Source organism: Taeniopygia guttata, chromosome 6, assembly GCF_048771995.1.
Source record: "Taeniopygia guttata chromosome 6, bTaeGut7.mat, whole genome shotgun sequence".
NCBI lineage: Eukaryota > Metazoa > Chordata > Aves > Passeriformes > Estrildidae > Taeniopygia > Taeniopygia guttata.
This window is the reverse complement of record NC_133031.1, coordinates 27103427-27122445: the sequence shown is the minus strand read 5'-3', so window position 1 is coordinate 27122445 and position 19019 is coordinate 27103427. Positions and strand designations below refer to the sequence as shown.

At 42.6% G+C, this 19019-nt stretch overlaps 1 protein-coding gene across 3 annotated transcripts in view; it reads right to left on the bottom strand.

Annotated features, from left to right (window-relative positions):
- Window positions 1–19019, bottom strand: part of MXI1 (MAX interactor 1, dimerization protein) — a 56030-nt gene that overhangs the window by 13052 nt on the left and 23959 nt on the right. For all 3 annotated transcript variants that reach the window (XM_030276379.4, XM_041717220.2, XM_030276380.4), the window contains exon 3: window positions 15986–16015. In XM_030276379.4, the coding sequence (XP_030132239.4) occupies window positions 15986–16015 (30 nt within the window). The remainder of the gene's footprint in view (window positions 1–15985; window positions 16016–19019) is intronic.

Sequence of the window (19019 nt, the reverse complement as noted above, 5' to 3'; positions counted from 1 at the left end):
CTGTGCTATCACTAGCTGCCATCCTTCAGCTTGTCCAGGCTTTGTTTCTGCCCTCTTCTTCGACTGTCTCCTGGATTGGAAACTCCTTGGAACAAGTACACAGTTATCAAATGCAGACACTGAAACAGGTTCTTGTGTCTGCACTCAAAATTCCTAAATCAAGCAGATCCCAAATAATGATACTAAAGCAAAACTGTGATTCTGAAGCTGAAGTGATGTATCTGGAACTAATTTTATTCACAGCATAATGCCTGGACCTTTGGGTCCTATTTTTGCACATCTTGAGGTTTTCTGCTTTGAACTACAGGGCTAGAAGACAGAAGCTTCATTTAAATGAATAAAACAATTTCTAAAAAAGAGAAACTACCTGTAATCTCGTGGCTTCCAAAACTAGAAAAGGCAATGTCAAAAAAATTTTGTCAAAAACTACTGATGCCTACAGTAATAAAAATTATGCCATTTTGGAAGGTGTCTCCTCCAGAATGAACTCACAGTTGCTCAGTAACACAACTGCTCATCCTTTCATAACCCCTTTGATCTTCAGAGGCACCAGTGAGACAGGGCAGTAGAAAAAGATCAAATGCAATAACCTGGGCTTCACAATGAGAAGGTGATGAGAGCAGCATAGGTGGCCATCTGCCCAGCAGAGGAATGGAATCAATCAATGCCTGGCATTTTCTCTCACCCCTTCATTTTCATACAGATCTAACACTGACCTCAGTGCCTGTACGCCACCTTCTCTTCTCAACTCCCAGCTCCTCTATGTCATTCTTTGCAAGAAATTTAGACAGTTATTAAGAGATGGCAAATAGCAACAGATGCTCTGGAGCAGATTTCCCCTGAATTTATATATTGAGGATCTCCTATTATCAATCTTGGATACTACTCAGAAAGTATGTTAAGCCCAGGTGAATATAATTAATTATATTTTAGTGTAGCACAAAAGACAGTGTTACCAGCTAAACCCCTTTTAGGCTGAGCTGTGCTCACAACAACATGCTCAACCCAACAGCCACCACAGGCCACAAATGCTCTGCACTACGTTCTCCTTCTGACTTAAAAACACAACCCAGGTGCTGCCAGCATGGCCACATGTAGGTAAGGATCATTTGCCACCAACTTTTCAATGTGCTGCCAAGCATGCAGGTATTGCAATTTCCTACCCTGGCCATAAGATATGGTTATAATCCTGCATTTGACTATCAGGGAACATGCAAAGAAAGCTGTAAACACCAACATACAACCCAGGCTGGTTAATTATAAAGCTCAGTCTAATAAAAACTCTATCTTTGTTAAAAGGTGGTTAAAAATAGACCTGCTCTTTAAATAGCCAGCGGTGTCCTGTGCCCTGGTTCTCACTAATACCATTGTAATTATCCTTCTAGGGATACACAGTGTGCTCACAGCCGCCAAGTCAGCGCAGAGTCCTCCTGCATGCTGCCAACATGCCTGCAAAGCAGCTGTGCCATTCATCAGAAACCTGCCTCCTTGCAGAGGAGGCACTAACCTGCTTTGCTGCAATCTACGGATTTTCAGCTTTACTGCTAGAATTAGGTCACCGGCAAAGATAGCCAAGATTTTCCAAACTCTCCAGCTATTCTTGATTATTCTGTTCAGAGGTTTCCTGGCTAAGCACATTGCCTTTGAAATGAAGAGGTATTTTGGACTCCTGCAAGGCTTCTGCAGTCAGACACTGAGAAGCAGTGATGCTCTCACTCCATAATCCTTAATGGCCTCTAAAACTGCCAGGCAATGGGAAAGTTCTCCAGCTCAGATCTACTGTCACCAGGTCCTTCCAGCCTCTCCAGAAGAAATCAAAGATGGTGCACACAAGAAAACAGATGAAGCAGCAAGGATCTGCAAAGACCCTTGAAGACCCACGCCTGCACTTGAGCCTGGCAGAACCGAGGCAGCAGACAGCGTCCCAGCAGGCAGCTGGAGAGCAGCCAGGGACTGGTCTGCTGCCCACAGTGGAAAAGCTCCCTCTGGTCCACAGGGTGTCACAGCAGCAGAAGCACACACAGCACCTCAAAGCCTCTGCTTCTTTGCAATGCTACTGAAAGAGACCTTGGACTTTGATACGTTCCAAATACAGACAAGTTTCAAACTTGTACTTTCATTAACCAGCTAAAAGAAGCAAGCATTTGCTTCACAAGACAGGCATCTGTACATCACTGAAAGAGTAAAGGATGCTATGAACTTGTTATTTGGGAGGACATATTTCCTGTTTTTAAAATCATGAGTGGGAAATTGGTCAGTATCAAGAATAAATTCTGATCTGGTACTAGAAGTTATTTTTGTCATTAACATAATTTTAAAAATTACACAGGTAAGTTATAGCCACTAAGAATTTTTCCATCACATGCATCTATTTTCTGAAGTTTACCTCATGGAAGAAAATTCCTAATAAAAGTATATTCTAAGAATGTGGCCATTTGACATACTTGTTTACACAAAATCTTTTATGCCAGAAAGAAAGCATGTGCTCTTCATCTAATATCTCTTCACACTGTCAGAAATATTTAAGGAGTCATCAAATATCCACTGTACCTTTCAGGTATAGAGGGCATACATCTGGAACAAGGGAAGCAGTGCATGTAATTTCACCTTGTAAAATTATTTTAAACTTAACCTCAAACTTCCCAGGGAAAATGAATTACCAGCCAAGGTCATTCTTTGATGTATGTTTTGAAAAAAAACAGTAGGAAGGAGAACTTAAAAGATCCTAGCAGTACTTTTCTTACTGGATAAGGATTTTTGCACAGAAAAACCAGCAATACTGTATTTCAAGAGGCTAGGAGATGGCTAACATTAAGTGACAAATGGTTTTAACTCAAGTTACCTATACTTGCTACTCAAGAGGGGAGTCTGAACAGAGCATAACTCCCAGCACACTGACAGTAGGGGAGCCTGAACTCACACATACAGAGGTACCAGGAAAAAAAAAGTGTTTTTGAAAGGAGGCACCAGAGAGCGCAAAAACACACCTTGCCTCTGCTTAGCTGGTGTGATGTGCTAATACAAACTCTTTCTCAATACAGTTTTTCCAAAGAGCAGCCAAGTTGATTGCCTAGAAAATCAAAACAATATAAACTTCAGGGGGAAAGAACAACACAAACCCCCTGCCTTGCCCTTTCCCTTTAACTGGGCACCTTCCTTATATTTTCTTTCACTCCTGTAGGAGTGTGTGAAGGCCAGGAGATGTAAGATGGCTCTAACAAGGAAAAAGCATGGAGCTGGCTGCTTGGAAACAACTTCCCTGGGCTGGAAGCAATACAAAATGTATCTGTAAGACATGCAAAATGCTCAATTTACTTCAGCTCAACTACAAAACTTCTAGTGCTTTCAACAGGGCTCAAAAATCCTTATATTAAGCACAGGATGCTCTACCTAGTGAACTTTTGATCAGCTGGAGAAGACCATTATGACCCCAGTCTGGGTCTTCAATGCCACAAATGGATACAAATTTGATTTCCCAAACCAAGAACAGCTGTAGTTGAGTAAACTAACATTTGTTGGAGGATTAGCTGCCTTACGCCTGCTGACCCTGTATTTTCCCAGCAGGAAAAAGGTTAGGACCTCACTTGGAACAAACCAGATACTGAAAGGTTCATGGCTTGTTTTGGAAAGCAAAATTATTTAAAAAGACAAAGAAAGAGAGAGGAGCTGGAACACCTATTCCTCTGGTTTGGTGGAAACTGGTTTCCATTTGCTCTGCTATCAGAGCAGTATTGAGAAATAACCACATGACCTTACAGAAATACCTGCAGCAGCACCACTTTATAATCACAATCACACCTTCCTTCCTTGCTCTTTTGTAGTGCTTATATCACTCTCAGGGCCTCATGAACTTAGGCAAGATTCACTACTGCTTCACCAATGAGGTATTTCTTTTTCTGTGTTGCATCCCATCCTGGGATGAGTCCTGTTAAAAATCATACTGTTAAAAACACTATTGTTAAAAATCATAGCTAAAAACAATAAAAAAGTCATTTTCTCCAAATACAATCCACCTAGGGAGAGCCTGTGGTGGGTTTCCTCAGCATGAGAGCCAGACTACAAACCAGAAGGACGAACTTTTTGACTTTCCTAGTGCTGTGCTAGCCAGGAGCTGGCAGAGCTTGCAGGTACTTTCAGGAAAGGCAAAGTAGCAAACTGGAGACATCTCCACAAGCAGGAAAGGGTTATACAGCAGGCAAGACCTTTAAGTGAGAATCAGACCTGTCTACAGACAGCTTGCATGACCCCAGGTAAATCCTTCAGGAACTGAAGTACTCACCACTCATCCACAAAATGGAGCTAATCCTAATTCCTTCATGCAGTACTGCACAACTATAGCTACTCTTGGTTTTCAGGTGCTCATGTAGCTCAGCAGTGACAATGGTGTGGGAAGAGCCAAGAGACCAGGATGCTCTGGGAAGCCAATTCATCCAGCTTTCTCTGGTAGTTAATAGGGCTCAGAGTACAATATGGCCACATTTCCCAAAATGGATCAGTAATTCCTCACTACTCCATATATGCAACAAAAATCTATTTGAGGTCTTCTGTTATCTCTGTCCCAAGCAATTCTCAAGATGGAATTTCAAAGGAGTTTAGTCATAATCAGGAAGACAAGATGAAAGCTGTATTGTTGACACTGCAATCACACAGCCATAAAACTTTTTACTTCTTTAAAACCTTTAGTTTCTGATACCCTACTGTTAATCCCATTATGGTTTAGGCCCCATAAAAAATATACACCATAGTAGCTCAGATATCATACTATTTTTAAAAAACAAGTATCTATATAGGATGCTGCCTCTTCTTTCTGCTTTTTAAATACAAAGGTTACACTGGCTCATTAGTTTTATGTGGGGGATAGGAAACACTTAACTCTGGGTGCTGGGTTGCCCTGCAGGGGCATTTTGCAGGGTAGATTACAAGAGTTGGCAAGATTAATCATATTTTTCACTTTAAATAACAGAGCAATAAAAAAAACCAAACTCCTTTGAAATTAAAAAAAAAAAAAAAATGTAAGCACCTCGTGCAATTTGCTTTCCCTGGATGGCTGAGGGAAAGCACAAGCCAGCGCTGTCTGCACACACCTAGGAGCCAGCCTGGAGGACTTATGGGAGTCCCCTGCTTGTGTACCACAGCTTTCACTCTGACAGCTGCTGAACACTTCCCGTGTGCCCAACACATGGCACAAACCCCTTCCCATTCTGCTCTTTCCCCACCATATGTACTCTTTGCAGAGATCACCACAACACACAACTCAAGAGAAACTCCAAGAGACACTCATGACTCCAGAGAGCCTTCACATGTTTTCCTGAAGTATATGACACTAGATACAGATTTTGCTTCTTCTCTCCTTTTCCAATCCCTTTACTGAAATGTATCCCCATATATGCTTTTTCCAGTGAATACCAAGCTACTTCTTCAAGCCAAGAAAAGTTTAAAAGAGGTCACACCACGGAGAACAGGCTCTGCACATTTCCTAAGAGGGTCCTATTACATAGAATATCCATGGGAGATGAAGTGCTCCCATCCACTTTCCCACTTTTTTTGGCATCGAAGTTGCTCTTTGGGTTAGGTGAAGTGGGAAACACATGCATTGGAAAAAGAAAAGATCCATGTATTTTGTTCCTCACATTTGCCTATCTTAGCCAGAATTCCTCAGCATACTTTGATGGTCTAACAGAGTGATTCTTGCTAGGAAAGTTGACTGCTATGTTCAGCATTTGGGAGTCTTCACATTCACAGAGGCACTCAACTTTGGATGGCTTTTTTTCTTCCCTTGAACAATGCTGAAATAATTTTCTTCTTAGTCAGATGTTAGACAAAACTTTCTAGCAGTAACCACAGTTAATCAGGGCAATAGGCTGCACTGTTTCCCTATGCAATCCTGCTGTCAAATGCTTTTAAGGCCATGCTAGATTGGCACCTGCCAGAAAAGCTTTAGTTGGAGCTTATCCTGCCTTAGGATGGGGACACCAAAAGAGTGCTGCAGGCCCCTCTCAGCCCCATCTCTGACAGCTTCAGAAAACTTCAGAAACCACAGAAATCTCAAGAACAAAATTTCTTGCTCTCCTTCAGATACAGAGCCTGAGCCAGCTGCAGGGCAGCATGCTGAGTCTCCAGAAACCTCTCAGAGGTTTGACCTGAGTGACAGAGCAGACGATCTGCTGGCAGATGCAGCTGGCAAAGGGCATTAATGCCGCGTGTGTAGGAGCAAACAGGCAAAGTAAAAGGGAGGATCTTGAGGCATCTGCAAGGCACTGTTTCCATTAGCAGAATGAGACAGCTCCCTGCTGTGCACGTTGGCAAGGAAAGACCAGGAGCAAAGCAAACAACAGGAGGGACTGCAGGGGAGAGGAACCCCCCCACCCAAACTGCTGAAACCGGCTGCACCCCAGCAAGCTCCGCAGTTACACAGCTGCAAACTTGGAAAAGGGCAGACAGCTCTGAGGAGCGCCAGGATCCACTCTATGAGAAACACTGGAAACAAACACAGATCAAAGGGAAACACCAAGCTGTATACACAGCTGGGGCTGTCTTCCCCTGTTAAAGGGAAAAGGGCACGTAGCTTTTAACTGCAAGCTCTCTGTGTGTGCCTGCACGTAAGCTGCATCTGGGCAAACGTGCCAACTCGCCCCACGCTCGGCCTCCTGGCCTTACCGGAGTGTAGCTAATGAATGGCATTTTCCAAGCTGTATGGAAGATTCCCACACAGCTGGGCAAAACCTGACTGGGCAACCCACAACTCAAACCACCCCAGGGAATAAGGCCAAATAGGTGGAAATAAAAGACATGGGAGATACAAAGCAACTTCTGTTTTAGCCTCTGATTTCTACAATAAACCTGCTGCACTGCTCCTCCTTTTAGAATGACTCATTTGAATTATTCCATTGAATTTCCAGAAGGAGCAGAACAATTCCCATCTAAGGGATGGGCTTTGACCATGTGGAATTAGAATTAATTACCCAACTTTTCAGCAGGTTGTGTCTTTAAGTAGTACTGTAAAGTCTCTCCTGAGAGGAAAATGTAGGGGACACATTGCCCAGCACTTCCTGGGAGAGCCAAAGCAATCCGTCCTGCAAAATCCAGCTCTGAGAGAAAGAGGAGATTTAACACATTGTAGTAGCACATGGAAATACTGGTAGTTTCCTGTTGTCAAGTCCTGGAACACTCTTGACTGACCAGGCTCTTCTTCAAGGCTAGTGAAAGCCACAGTGAGCTCCTCAGGGCTGACCTCTCCTCTGAACCTTCCTGTTCTGTTCCTTTTCTTTCCTGGGATGCTCACAGGGAGATCTTCCCATACACAAAAATAAGCAGCAAAATCAAGTCTGGCATGAACTACCTTTCCACATATCCCTCCTGATGGTTGTATGGCTTTGCCAGCCTTCCCCCATGTGAAAGGGTCCTCGTCCTTTTACTAAAAACACACCCACTTAATGACAAGAAGACCAGTGTCTATCAAATGCCCTCCTTTTGTTTTTGCATTATGCACTGCTCTGGAGAGTAAGGAACCCTTGGCACTGCTCCCCAAATGACTCTGCATAACTACAGCACTGTAGAGACAACCCGAGAGGAGCAACAACTGCCCAAGTGAAGGAGCAAATGTCCACCCGAGAGCCATTAAGAGCTCTGCTTCTAAATGATTCAGATGCTTTTAGATATTCCACCTTGGCTCAGCAACCAGACAACTCAGAGATAGCAGCCTACACTTGACTTTGCAAGCATGACTAAATTTTGTGCAGCTGCTTACTACCTACCATGATAAAAACCACACCCTTATCACAGGAACTGCTATCAGTCTGGACCATGTGTGAACCCGCTGATACCATGCACCGAGTCTGTTTCTATAAAAGTAACGCTGCATTTCAAACTCATGTCCTGTTTCCACTGGTGGCTTCATGAATAAACTTTCCTTTACCAATCCTCCTTCTTTCTCTCAGCCCTGCCTGTGCAGAAACCCTTGTACAGTTACAAGATCATTCTGTAACTGCTACATCTCCTTTCCTGCCTCACCTTTTGTGAGCTGAACATGCTCATTTGCAAAATCTCCCATTCACAGCAATCTGTTCTTCATCCTGAGCCTTATAAGTACTGAACTCCAAGGCAAAAAAAAAAAAAAAAAGGAGAGAGACAGAAAAAAGCATCCATGCTTTGCAAAAGCTTTTCATTTTCTCCCTAAATAAGTCATGTTGCTTTATGAATGTACTCTCAAAGGTAAATAATTAACAGGCAAGAGGGACAGAAAATCTTATTACATGGCTAATGGGAAGTGATGTTCAGGCAGCAGTGTATCCATAAAGTATAGCTTCAAAAGACAGCCCCTAGGCCTTCTTAATGGAACACTGGGCTGAAAACCTGACTCATACAGGCATTCCTCTGCATTCTTCCAGACTCAGACAAATCCAAAATCTTTATCTGAGATCCAGCCTGCATCTAACAGGCTCAAGTCTGTTTCACCTCTGAAAATCAGGATACTCCAATTTTGCACAGGCACTATAAGGAACAATCACAAAGAACACTAGGCAGAGATGATCTGTATTTCCACACAAATTCAAACTCCCAAGGACAGAAGGAACACTGGTAGATTGCACCATCTACCGCTATGTTCTGCCATTCCCCTGATGTAGCCCTGTCCATGTTATCCACTTGTTTCATGTGAGGAAAATTCATGAACCTTGGTTTCTCATTGCTTATTTATTTGTTTTATGGTTTTCTCATGTCCTTTTTGGAAGGAAACCTGTGAGGTTTGTTTGTCCACAGTTATGCAAACTACTCAGGGTGACCAGCATCATTTGCAGCCAGGCAAGAACCACAGCAATTATAAGCTGAAGCCCTTCTCTCCTTTCCCAGGCAAGGTTGTGAACACCTGCCACACAGTAGCATTTACCATCACAGCACCCAAAACTAGGAGTTAGACCATACTGCTGCCTCCCAAAGCAGCAAATGTGCCTACACTTTGTGTCCATCTTCTCTTTCCTTATGGGAGAAGGTGTCAAGCAGCACCTCCTGGCCCTGGCCAGCACTGAGGGGACAGAAGGACACTGAGAGGGACAAAAGGAGTGAGCATGAAGTTTTGAAAGAAGGTGGGATAGGGGAAACTTGTATGAAGGAAAGAGAAGGCAAGCAACCGGCCAGAGATGTGGATCAATGAAGCAAAAGACTGGGTCAATGCAACCTTGTCCCTGCTCCTTTTCTTCATCCAGGCACCAGCTCTATGCATATTTCTGCCTCTCACCTGTCAGAGGTCACACCAGGAGACACCTGGGGGCATCCCACTCTTCCCATCTTCCCTTGCAATATAAGGTTAGCGGTTATCAAAGTTGTCATACTTCAGTAAAAATGGGCCACATACAGAAAGAGAACAAGAGCATGTTTCCTTCATTTTCTATCCCACTTCCTTTGGTTAATACAAGTCTGCATGGGCTACTTTATTACATGTACCAGATGTAGATCAACACCTCCAACTCCAACTTCTGCCCCAAGAGTACAAGGTCCTGAAATTTGTCGTTAACGGGTGATCTCTCTCAAAATTATGTTCCTATTACCTCATCTTCTCTACAGCAGAAACTCCCAACTGGCTTTTAGCTAGCAATGCTTTCAGGCTCACGAGCAATGTTAGTCACTTGAACAAGGAAAGTTGTTACATCAGGACTGCTGGCTCTCAGCCTCAAAAAGCTGAGGGGAAAAAAAAAACAAACCAAAACCAAAACAAAAAAAAACCCCAAAAAAACCAAGCCTGCAGAGATCCATTTAGGAGAGAGACAGTAAGTACAGAGCCATGACATGACTGAAAATGGATCCAGGAAAGCTGAATGCTTGACTTCCTACTTGGGACCAGAGGTCCAAGCTCACTGATTAGAGAAGGCATTTGCCCAGTTGTTATAATTTTTTGAGGACAGACAAATATACAGAACTGGAGAGGGTTCAGCCTGAAAGAAAATAATGGCAATGCACCCAAGTAGAAATCTGAGGATGCAAGTTTGGGAAGAGAGTCAGGAACCACAGCTGGCAATGCACTCCAAATCAGACTGATGACCTCTAATTTGGTACAGAGACCTGACTGCAGAGAATGTTTCTTTAGAAGATGGGGGTTTCCTCTCAAGTCTCCCTTTTGAGAGGGAGAACGATGAAAGGATTCTCAGCATCAGACCATTATGACAAGGCCAAGCAGATTGTGCTGACAGTTCTTTCTACACCATGGGAGAAAAACACATCAGAAAGTGCCCCAAACATGTCTTAGTTAAGAAGGGCTTTGTGGTAAATATCTTTTTCTGAAAAATGGCTTATAACAGTGATTTTATTGTGCAACATTTTTGAAACAAAAACATTTTTTTCTTTGTGACAGTTCATCCCAAATAGTAGTATTGTTCTTTTTCTTCTTCTATCTTCAACAGCTATTGGATTCCTAAGGGAGATGCGGAGATCTGGGAGCAGAAAGGATGATAGGCATGCATACATTCTTCACTGCATCACTTTGAATAAAAAATGAATCATATTGAAACTAGAAATTCCTATATGAGCAGTACTAAAGGACTTGAAATGAAATGTGGATCATTTTGTTTCCTTCAAATCTTGGCATGGAGACTAACTGTCCCTTTGCAGCAGCTGTACTCAAGAGTTCAGAATGTTTGGCAACCCAGCTAATGTGAAACAAAGCCTTTGCAGACTTTCAGTTGTAACTGAATCAAAATGCTGCTTCTGCCCAAGGAGGCACTTTGCATGAGCAAGTGTGGTGGTCAGCCTTCCAGTGTTACACCAGTGACTGGAGAGTTCTCAGAGCAACACAAAGAAACAGCAAAAGGCAGACTGACACTAAATAATGCTGGCTGAGCCTGAATGTACCCAGAAAGAACAGCTCTCTGACAGCTTTACTCCAAAAGCCACCAGCTTCACCCTCTCCAGGTTAAGCAAAAACAGGAACAGCACTGTAATAAGTTATCCAGATCTCCTAAAACAGAGACACATGCTGCAGCTCTGTTGAAAATTGTTAGTCCCAGCTGAAAACAGAGGCATCTGTCATCCAAACAACAGAGCTGAAGACAGCTAACTACCTTCAGCTCTTGTTCCACACTGGCCTTGGAGACAGGAGAGCTTAGCTACAGCTCCCACAAGGAGCAAGTTGGATCAGTGCATGCTCTGACCTTTGGATGTGTCAAAGAAAGATGCATGCTCAGCTGTGTTGGATATGGTTTGACTGCTGCAAGGAACATCACAGGTTCCAAGTTTTATTAATGAGGAAAACAATATGTACTGTCAACGTTTGCTACATGAAGTTAGCATGAAAACAAAGCCCACTCCAGAGAACAAATGAAATTTACTGGATTAGTTTCTTGTTCCAGCTCTCCTGATCAATAGCACTGAACTCAACACCACATTGATTAGTTGGTTCAAGACAAACACTGATCAGATTGCCTTGGCAAGTATATATAGCACTACAAAAGCACAATCATCCTTGTCTATTCAGAGTAGCAAGGATTCACCATACTTTCATTTCCCTTCCTTCTATCTTTCCCAGCCTAGACAGCTTGTCTGCACTATTTAAAAGCCCTACCTTAAAAGCTTTTCCTAAGACACACTCAAAGCCCTTATTCTAAAGAAATAGAACCAAATGGTGCAAATGCTGCAGAGCCTCAGAAGGCCCCCATGTTTCAGTGCAAGCTGACCCAGGTCATTGTTCTCTCCTCAGCTTTCAGCAGGGCTTTTTCTTTATCTTATCCACTACCTCAGATAGGCACTGGAGCACAACAGTCAGCTCTGGGTGAGTAACCGCCTTGGAGAACCACTGCAAAAAACAGTCTCACGTCAAAGAAAGAATGGGTGAGGAACCACAAGATGGGGAATTCTGGTAAGAGTCAGGCTAAAAACCACAGTACTTGATCCTTACTATGTGTTTGTCTTCTTTGCTTCTGATCATCTCAAAAGATATCAGACAGAAAGGATGTTACATAATTTCACTCTGTGCTTTTACACGAAACAAACTTTTAGCAACTTGGTTTAGATGTTTGTCTCCTTTAGATTTTTTTCCTTTTTCTTTCTAAATGATGTACTTTTGCAAAGCCACAAATTCTGCAAGATCTTCAGAAAATTCTATTTTCAGTGATCTCAAGGTCTCTACCTCCTTGGTCTATCTTTTGTTTGAACTGAATTATTGTTACCATAAGAAAAATATGCTCTCATAACTCATTCTTTACCCAATTACTCAGCTTTGTTTTCCTTCCTTCTGCTGTATTACAAAGCAATCATCATCAAAACCTAATAGAACAATGTATGACCTACAGAAAAATGCTGGTTGGTGGTTTTTATTTTTTAAATCTGATCAACAGCATTACAAAACTCTTTCTTGTTCTGTCAGGAGATGTAACTTCTCTGACAGACATCACTGCTGTATTGGTCTACCAGAACTGCCACTTCACAGAGCAGCAGGATGTCACCTCAGAGCTGTGTGTCTTCCCTTAATACCACACTGACCACATCCTCCTAACACTGCCATGTGTCTAAAATGTTCACAGACAACAGCTAACACCACTATCTGTACAACACACAACATTTACCTTTAGCCTGAATTTCAGTTGTTATCCTTTTGGAGAAAATATTACACTTGCAAACTTCATCTTTCAGTCACACACTTTGTCTTGTTTTCTTTCAGAAAACGATGAAGTGTTGCTTACACATCAGGTTTTTTGGTAGGCGTGTTACAGGACTAAAAAATATCATTTTAGTTACATATTGCAGCAGATGAAAAGAATGCTGGTTTCTTGTTTAAATGCAAGCTATGACTCATCCTAAGCAGAGATAAACTGAAACACATACCCATTAAATAAAATTTTTCAGTGTGAGGATTAATGACAGATAATAAGTATAAATTAACTTTAATCTTTTACAACAAACGAAGTCCCTTATATAAATGTCACTGCAATCTTTCCAAATAAAAAAACCCAAATCAAAGCCAGAAGAGGAGTCATTTAAATATTACAGCAAATGTTTGGTACCAAATCAAACAGCTCCTTAGCAAAACCAATGGAGTGTTCTGGAGTGAAATATTTTCAAGCAGTAGACCTTAAAAATTGCTTTAATATTTTAAAATACATTTTTAGGGGGTTTTCTACATTAAAGAGGTACACATTAAAACACCACCAGCTCTCCAATACTGAGTCCAAGTTAAATCACATATTCAAAAAGAGAAGAGCATTTTGTTTTACTAATATTCTCTTGCTACTGCTTGAAACAAACTCTGTGTAACTGTTGAATGGGTTAAACCAAAATTTAACTGAACACAAGAAGACTGCTGTTCACAGACAAGAAGAGAAAAAAAACAGAGTCAGAGACCTAATAGTGGACAATTTTGAAAATTACAGTGTGTGTCAATAATAGAGATAACAGTGAGATTCAGAAGGAATAATCTCAAATAATAGGGAAAATGAGCACCTGTCAGTCACAAAGCCATTAGTATCAGGGCTTTTATATTTGCAACAGTTAAGTCTGGAGACACTGACAAACTTAACAACACAGCAAATAAAACATGGAGCTGGGGAACACAGGAAGCAATCCCCCTCACTCAGAAAACACTGCTGTGGAGTTTGAAAATAAATGCTTCCAGTATGCAACTCACTGCCCAAATCATTGGTAATGAACACTGCAAACATAGCAAAGGCACCACAGCATCTAGCTGGGTTTGCAGATGAGATCAATCCATAGCATCTACATCAAGGGACAGACAATCCCCCACCAGGAACACTGGACTCCTGACCAGAGTTCCCAGATACAGGAGTTTGCCTGTACAGAGCACCCAGTGCGATCAAACGTGTGCCCTTCCCAGAAGGATGAAAACCAAAGGCTTGTAAAACCATGTCTGAGACAGACCTGGAATACAGTGCCCCGGAATGGGACGCCCTGGAGGAAAAACCTTGCTGAGAAGGCTGATGGTTAGGAATCTTCAGCCTGGAGCAGGTGGGGACTAAGGAGAATAACAGACAAAAGGAGAGGAAGAGAGAAATATTACACCAACTGAAAATGGAAGGACAAATTCTGCAGCAATCAAACATCTTGTCAATATTCAGGAAAAGGAGGCATAAGGGGAAGCTGAAGTAATAACATTCCTCTCACGAGTAACACTTCTTGACATGCTAGTCAATCGTCAATCTTTATGGTATCCGCACCTCAGATAATATAACTGTCCCCAGTTAAAGACAGGGAATCAAGGCAGAAACTTCCTCAACTCAGACAACTGGTACCCAGCACATCCCAATCCCATCAGTCCACAGGGATTCTTAGCTGAACACTAAGTATATAACAGTGGCTGCTAAGATCCCACCCATGCAGAATTTGAAGTTTTGCTGCCTGCCCTCAGGCTAGAATATGATGATCATATATCCATGCAAACTTGGCCAATGTGATAGGACCAGGCTGGTAGAGGGAAAGATGGAGACAGCTCTGCTCTAAAGCTGTACTGAGTAAAAGCAGCATTTGCAGCAACAATTACATATGCAAATAAGCACATTGAAGATTAGTGACATTCTACTGTTGTCATGGAGAAAAAAAGCACCTTCAGTTCTGGGTCAGACCCAAAGACTACATTTTCTTTCCCTCACTGGTAAATAGAACTGGAGAGAGCACTGGAAAATCCAGGAGCCAAAATCCCACAACACAGCTCAACCTGGGACTGGAGAGACTGAAGCTCAGGGAGCAACATAACCCAAATAAAAAACCCTCCCTGCATCAACCCAGAGAGATAAGATCATGGCAACTCTGCAGATACTCAAAAATATCAGGAGGTAGAAGCACAGGCTGGAAGAAAACACCCAGACCATGCAAAGGCCAAGGTGCTTCCCAGCATTGCTGCTGCTAGGGGGAGGCAGATGTGGGGGAAACTGAGGGCTTTTTTTTTTTTTTCTTACTAAGAAGACTTCCCCAATGGACTTCTGCATACACTTAACTAGACAGTGAAACATGACCAACACGAGGTACTCAGCTCCAGCTCCCTTGAATCCACATGGGAAGATCTTGTCTGAATGAAAATACACACATGGCTCAAAGCCTCTATGTGTCTTTGGCCATCCTCACAGTCCTTCCATCCCTTGTTAAATGATGGCTGCTGAGAGAGAAGAGGAGGCAATCAACCTATTTAGACTCAGCTTTCCTTCCCACCCTGGGGGTTTCTTCATAGGAGCAGCTGGCCAAAGCACTGCCTTTGTTACAGCAGCCACAAAAAACACAGACACCCACCCTCAGCCCCGCTAAAATCCCACAGAAGAGCCAAGATAAGTTTATAATGGAAACCCTGACACAACCTTAACTATAGCATCCTGAATGGAAGGTGATAATCTGATCTGTGTGTGAACTAACTCCCCTTGTCTCAATGGTATTTATCTTACTTTAACTCCTGTTACAAAAGGGTTGAGTCATAGAAGAGCCAGCCAAGTAACAAAACTGCAGGGCTTGCTAAATCATCAGATTCAAGGATAAACAGGCGCAATCCTAGAACAGGTTAGAAAAGTCTCTGCAGGAGTGCAGGTAGCCAGAGCTCCAAGCCTCTGGACAATGGTATTTTTCTGTGCTACAGAGACTGACACAGCCCAGTGCAGGGGTGGGGGGGAGAGGGTGCAGAGCACAGGGCTCTGCCCTTCGATTCATGGTAACACATAGTACCCAACACCCAAGAAACCTGATCCCGTAGCAACCTCATGTATGGAAAGTGCCCCAATCAGATTTCACTGTGTCAGGAGAAGAACAGTATTTACTCTGCATACAGATTAGTCACAAAACTGGGTCACTTCTTGCCTTTTCAGAGAGAGAGAAAAAAACCCAACTGAAAACAAAGCTTCTTTTTCAGATCTTTTTGTGTCTTCCCCCTAACTTTTAAAACTACATGATGCAGTGTGGTCACTCACAGCTATCTAAGCTGAACAAACAGCACCTGCATGAGTAAGGTCAAAGCACATTATACTCACCAGGTCTATATTTTCAAGAATTCATCTCATTAGCTACTTACCGGTTCTTTTCTAGTTCATTGTGCGTAGACCTGGAAAAAAAAAAAATTTGGATTAGCCACCTTTGACCTCTGGGCACCAAAATTCAACTGCTGCAAGCTGTACACATCCCCACTGGCACATCACACTGCAAATCCAACCAACTACATACAGTAAAATCTATAGTCTCATCCTCCTTGCTGACAAGATGTTCCTTCCCTCCAGTGCAAATGCTGGCACCCTTACTGCTAAAGAAAATGTTCTCTAGAGACTTAAATGCACACAAAGTCCCAAAGAGAGGCAATGATTAGAACAAGGGACTATAGTCTGTCACTTCCAGACTCCCGGCACTGCCACCAACTCAGTACAGGACTGAAGTTGTTTCTTTGTGCTTTACTTTCTTCATTCATGCTATAAAAATATTGGTATCATGTTCTAATGCAGGAGCTCACAGAGAATTAATCTGTGCATCAAATACATGGGAACCTTCCTTCCAGCAGAACTGGCCCTGCAGGGACAGCCCCTGGAGCACTTCAGCCGTCACATGCCAGATTTAGCCAATTCGGCTGAAGCAGACATGGCCAGCATTTGGGCACAAAATGGGATAGCCAGTGCTGCTGTGTTTTCAAACATCACTGGCACTGCGTAGCACATTTAGAATGCCTGGAAACCCCTTGGGGATGGGAACAGCACTCCCACAACACCAGCATGCAGTGAAGTGACCCATAAAGTGACACTGTGACACTCGACAAAGGAGGGGGCTTTGTCTTTATACCTGCCCACCACACCAAGAACACTGACAGTATTCCTTAATTTAGAGCCCTGTAGCTTGAAAATGAAACCAACTAGAAACAAAAGGGAAACAGGCAAGTTCATTCTCTTTGCCTCTGTGATGATAGAATGAGCGGCAAAAAAAGTCTAAATCCATTCAGGATTTCTAATCTAACCCAGGTAAGGTTGTTGAGGATTACTTAAAAGGATAGCCATTTGTCCAACCTTTCTCTTTAACAGAAGGTCACCTTAAAATAAGAGTAAAAAGAACCCAAGAGCTTAATAAAAAGGATCTATTTTCTCTAATTTGGCATCACATTTCTTCCGGAGCTCTGAGAAGATTATCCTCTATCCCCCATCTGGAGAATCCCACAGAGAATTCTACAATTAGGGAACTGAATGGAGGATGTGCTTCAAGGGAAACCCTGTCATAATTAAATGCTTCTCCAAAAAAAGGAAGGAGGAGTGCCTAACAGGTGTTAGAACTGCATTGAAAACTATGAATAAATTGTAGATGTCTGCAAAAAACAAGGTAAATGAGCCTTAGCTGACCATGGCTGAGAGCAGAGGAAAAACAAATTGTTAGCATATACCTGTGAAAGCCACCCTGCTCAGCAGGACATGGAATACCCTAAAAGCAATGCACACTATAGTCAAAGTCTTCATGTTGAGAAAACTCCTGAATTCCCCCCCTAAAGTAGTGCATTCTAGTTCCCAGGAATCAGAAATATATTATTTAGTCCATTATGTTTATCATAACATAATATTTAGTCCAGAAATTTTCCCAAATCAAACCCACACCCCATCCCTGACCTCTCTGAGTCTAAACCAGCAAACTCCATTTGTCCAGGCAACTTGGACCCAAATGAGCCCATTAGGACTGAGCTGAGGCACTTCAGAACCACTGCCTGTATGTAGTTTGAAACATGCTTATTGTTCTTTTTTACTGTATGTTCCTGCAGGAGACTCCACTCTTCTTGGCTGTGACATTAGCAGTTATAAGGCCAAAGATATGCAATGGCTTGAATTCCTATATTATATCGAGCCAATTACCAAGGCCAGCACTGAAAGAACAAAGTTTGGCCCACTGCTGTGAACAAAATTAAAACAGCAGGTTCTCCTTACTCCTCTCACACAGGAGACTCTTTATTACCTATCTGCCTTCTGATGAACAAGGCAACTGAGAGAAGTCACAGGCTTTTCACCAAGTCACGAAATATTCGCTGTGACTTTTAACCACGTCTGTGGCAAGGAAAAAAAAGCAACCCCCAACACCTTCCCACTGAAGCTGAATGCAAACGAAAGAATCTCAGCAGTACTGAATAAGTCCTACAGGGAGGCTCCTTCTCTGACCTGCCTATGTTTTGCTTAATCTCACTGGGGACCATCTGGAAAAGTTTTAATTTTTTTATTTCACCTGAATTCAGGAAAAAAGTCCAGCACTGCTCCTCACTATCACCATTCCCTAACTTAAATTTTCTGTGACAGTTTCCTTGGACAACACATAAAGGGAAAAAACCCTCTCTCTTCTGTTCATTACTCATTTAGTTTTCTATAGCTCCTTATCTAAAGATTAGTTGTTACCCCTCATCTTTGGGCTGCACGTGTTACTAAGATTTATTTGGAGTTAAACAAGGACAGGGCTGTCAGTGAAGTGGAAAAAAGTGGAGGAGCCTCTACTGATAACAACTCAGAAAAAGAAGTGCCTTAAATAGGTAAATAGGTAAACAGAAGCAAATGTAACTGGATCTCTAAGTGAGCTGGTCTTATCATCAACTGAGAACTTAGAGACTATCAGCAGACTGAAATCAAGGCCTCATCCTGGTGCACCATCACCAGCTTTTTGATGGGTACAGGATGAACATCACAGCTGAAAACTGTTGCCAAAACCTGGGGAACACTCTGGTTGTACAGCAGCGAGTAACCAGTGTGCTCAGTGTGACACGACACTGCTGTGCTGCTGCTGACAGCAGCCACAGCCTGTGTCACCCCCTGAAACAAGGACACTGCTGTTGAGCATGGACCACAAACCAGGGGAATTCACACCCCTGCTGTCAGGTGGACAGGGCAAGCAGAACCTGCAAAACTGAAACCAGAGCCAGGCGGGTATGGACACATTCAGAGGGGAAAACAAAAGACCAAGCACATGTACTGGCACTGCTCAAAACGTCAGCTGCAATTTAAAAGTAGCTCCAGCACAAACCGTCTGCAGGGTCCTCATTTAAAAGTCAGGTTTCTATAGCAGTCATTCTTTAACAGTCAATTTAAAACACCCAAACTGATAAC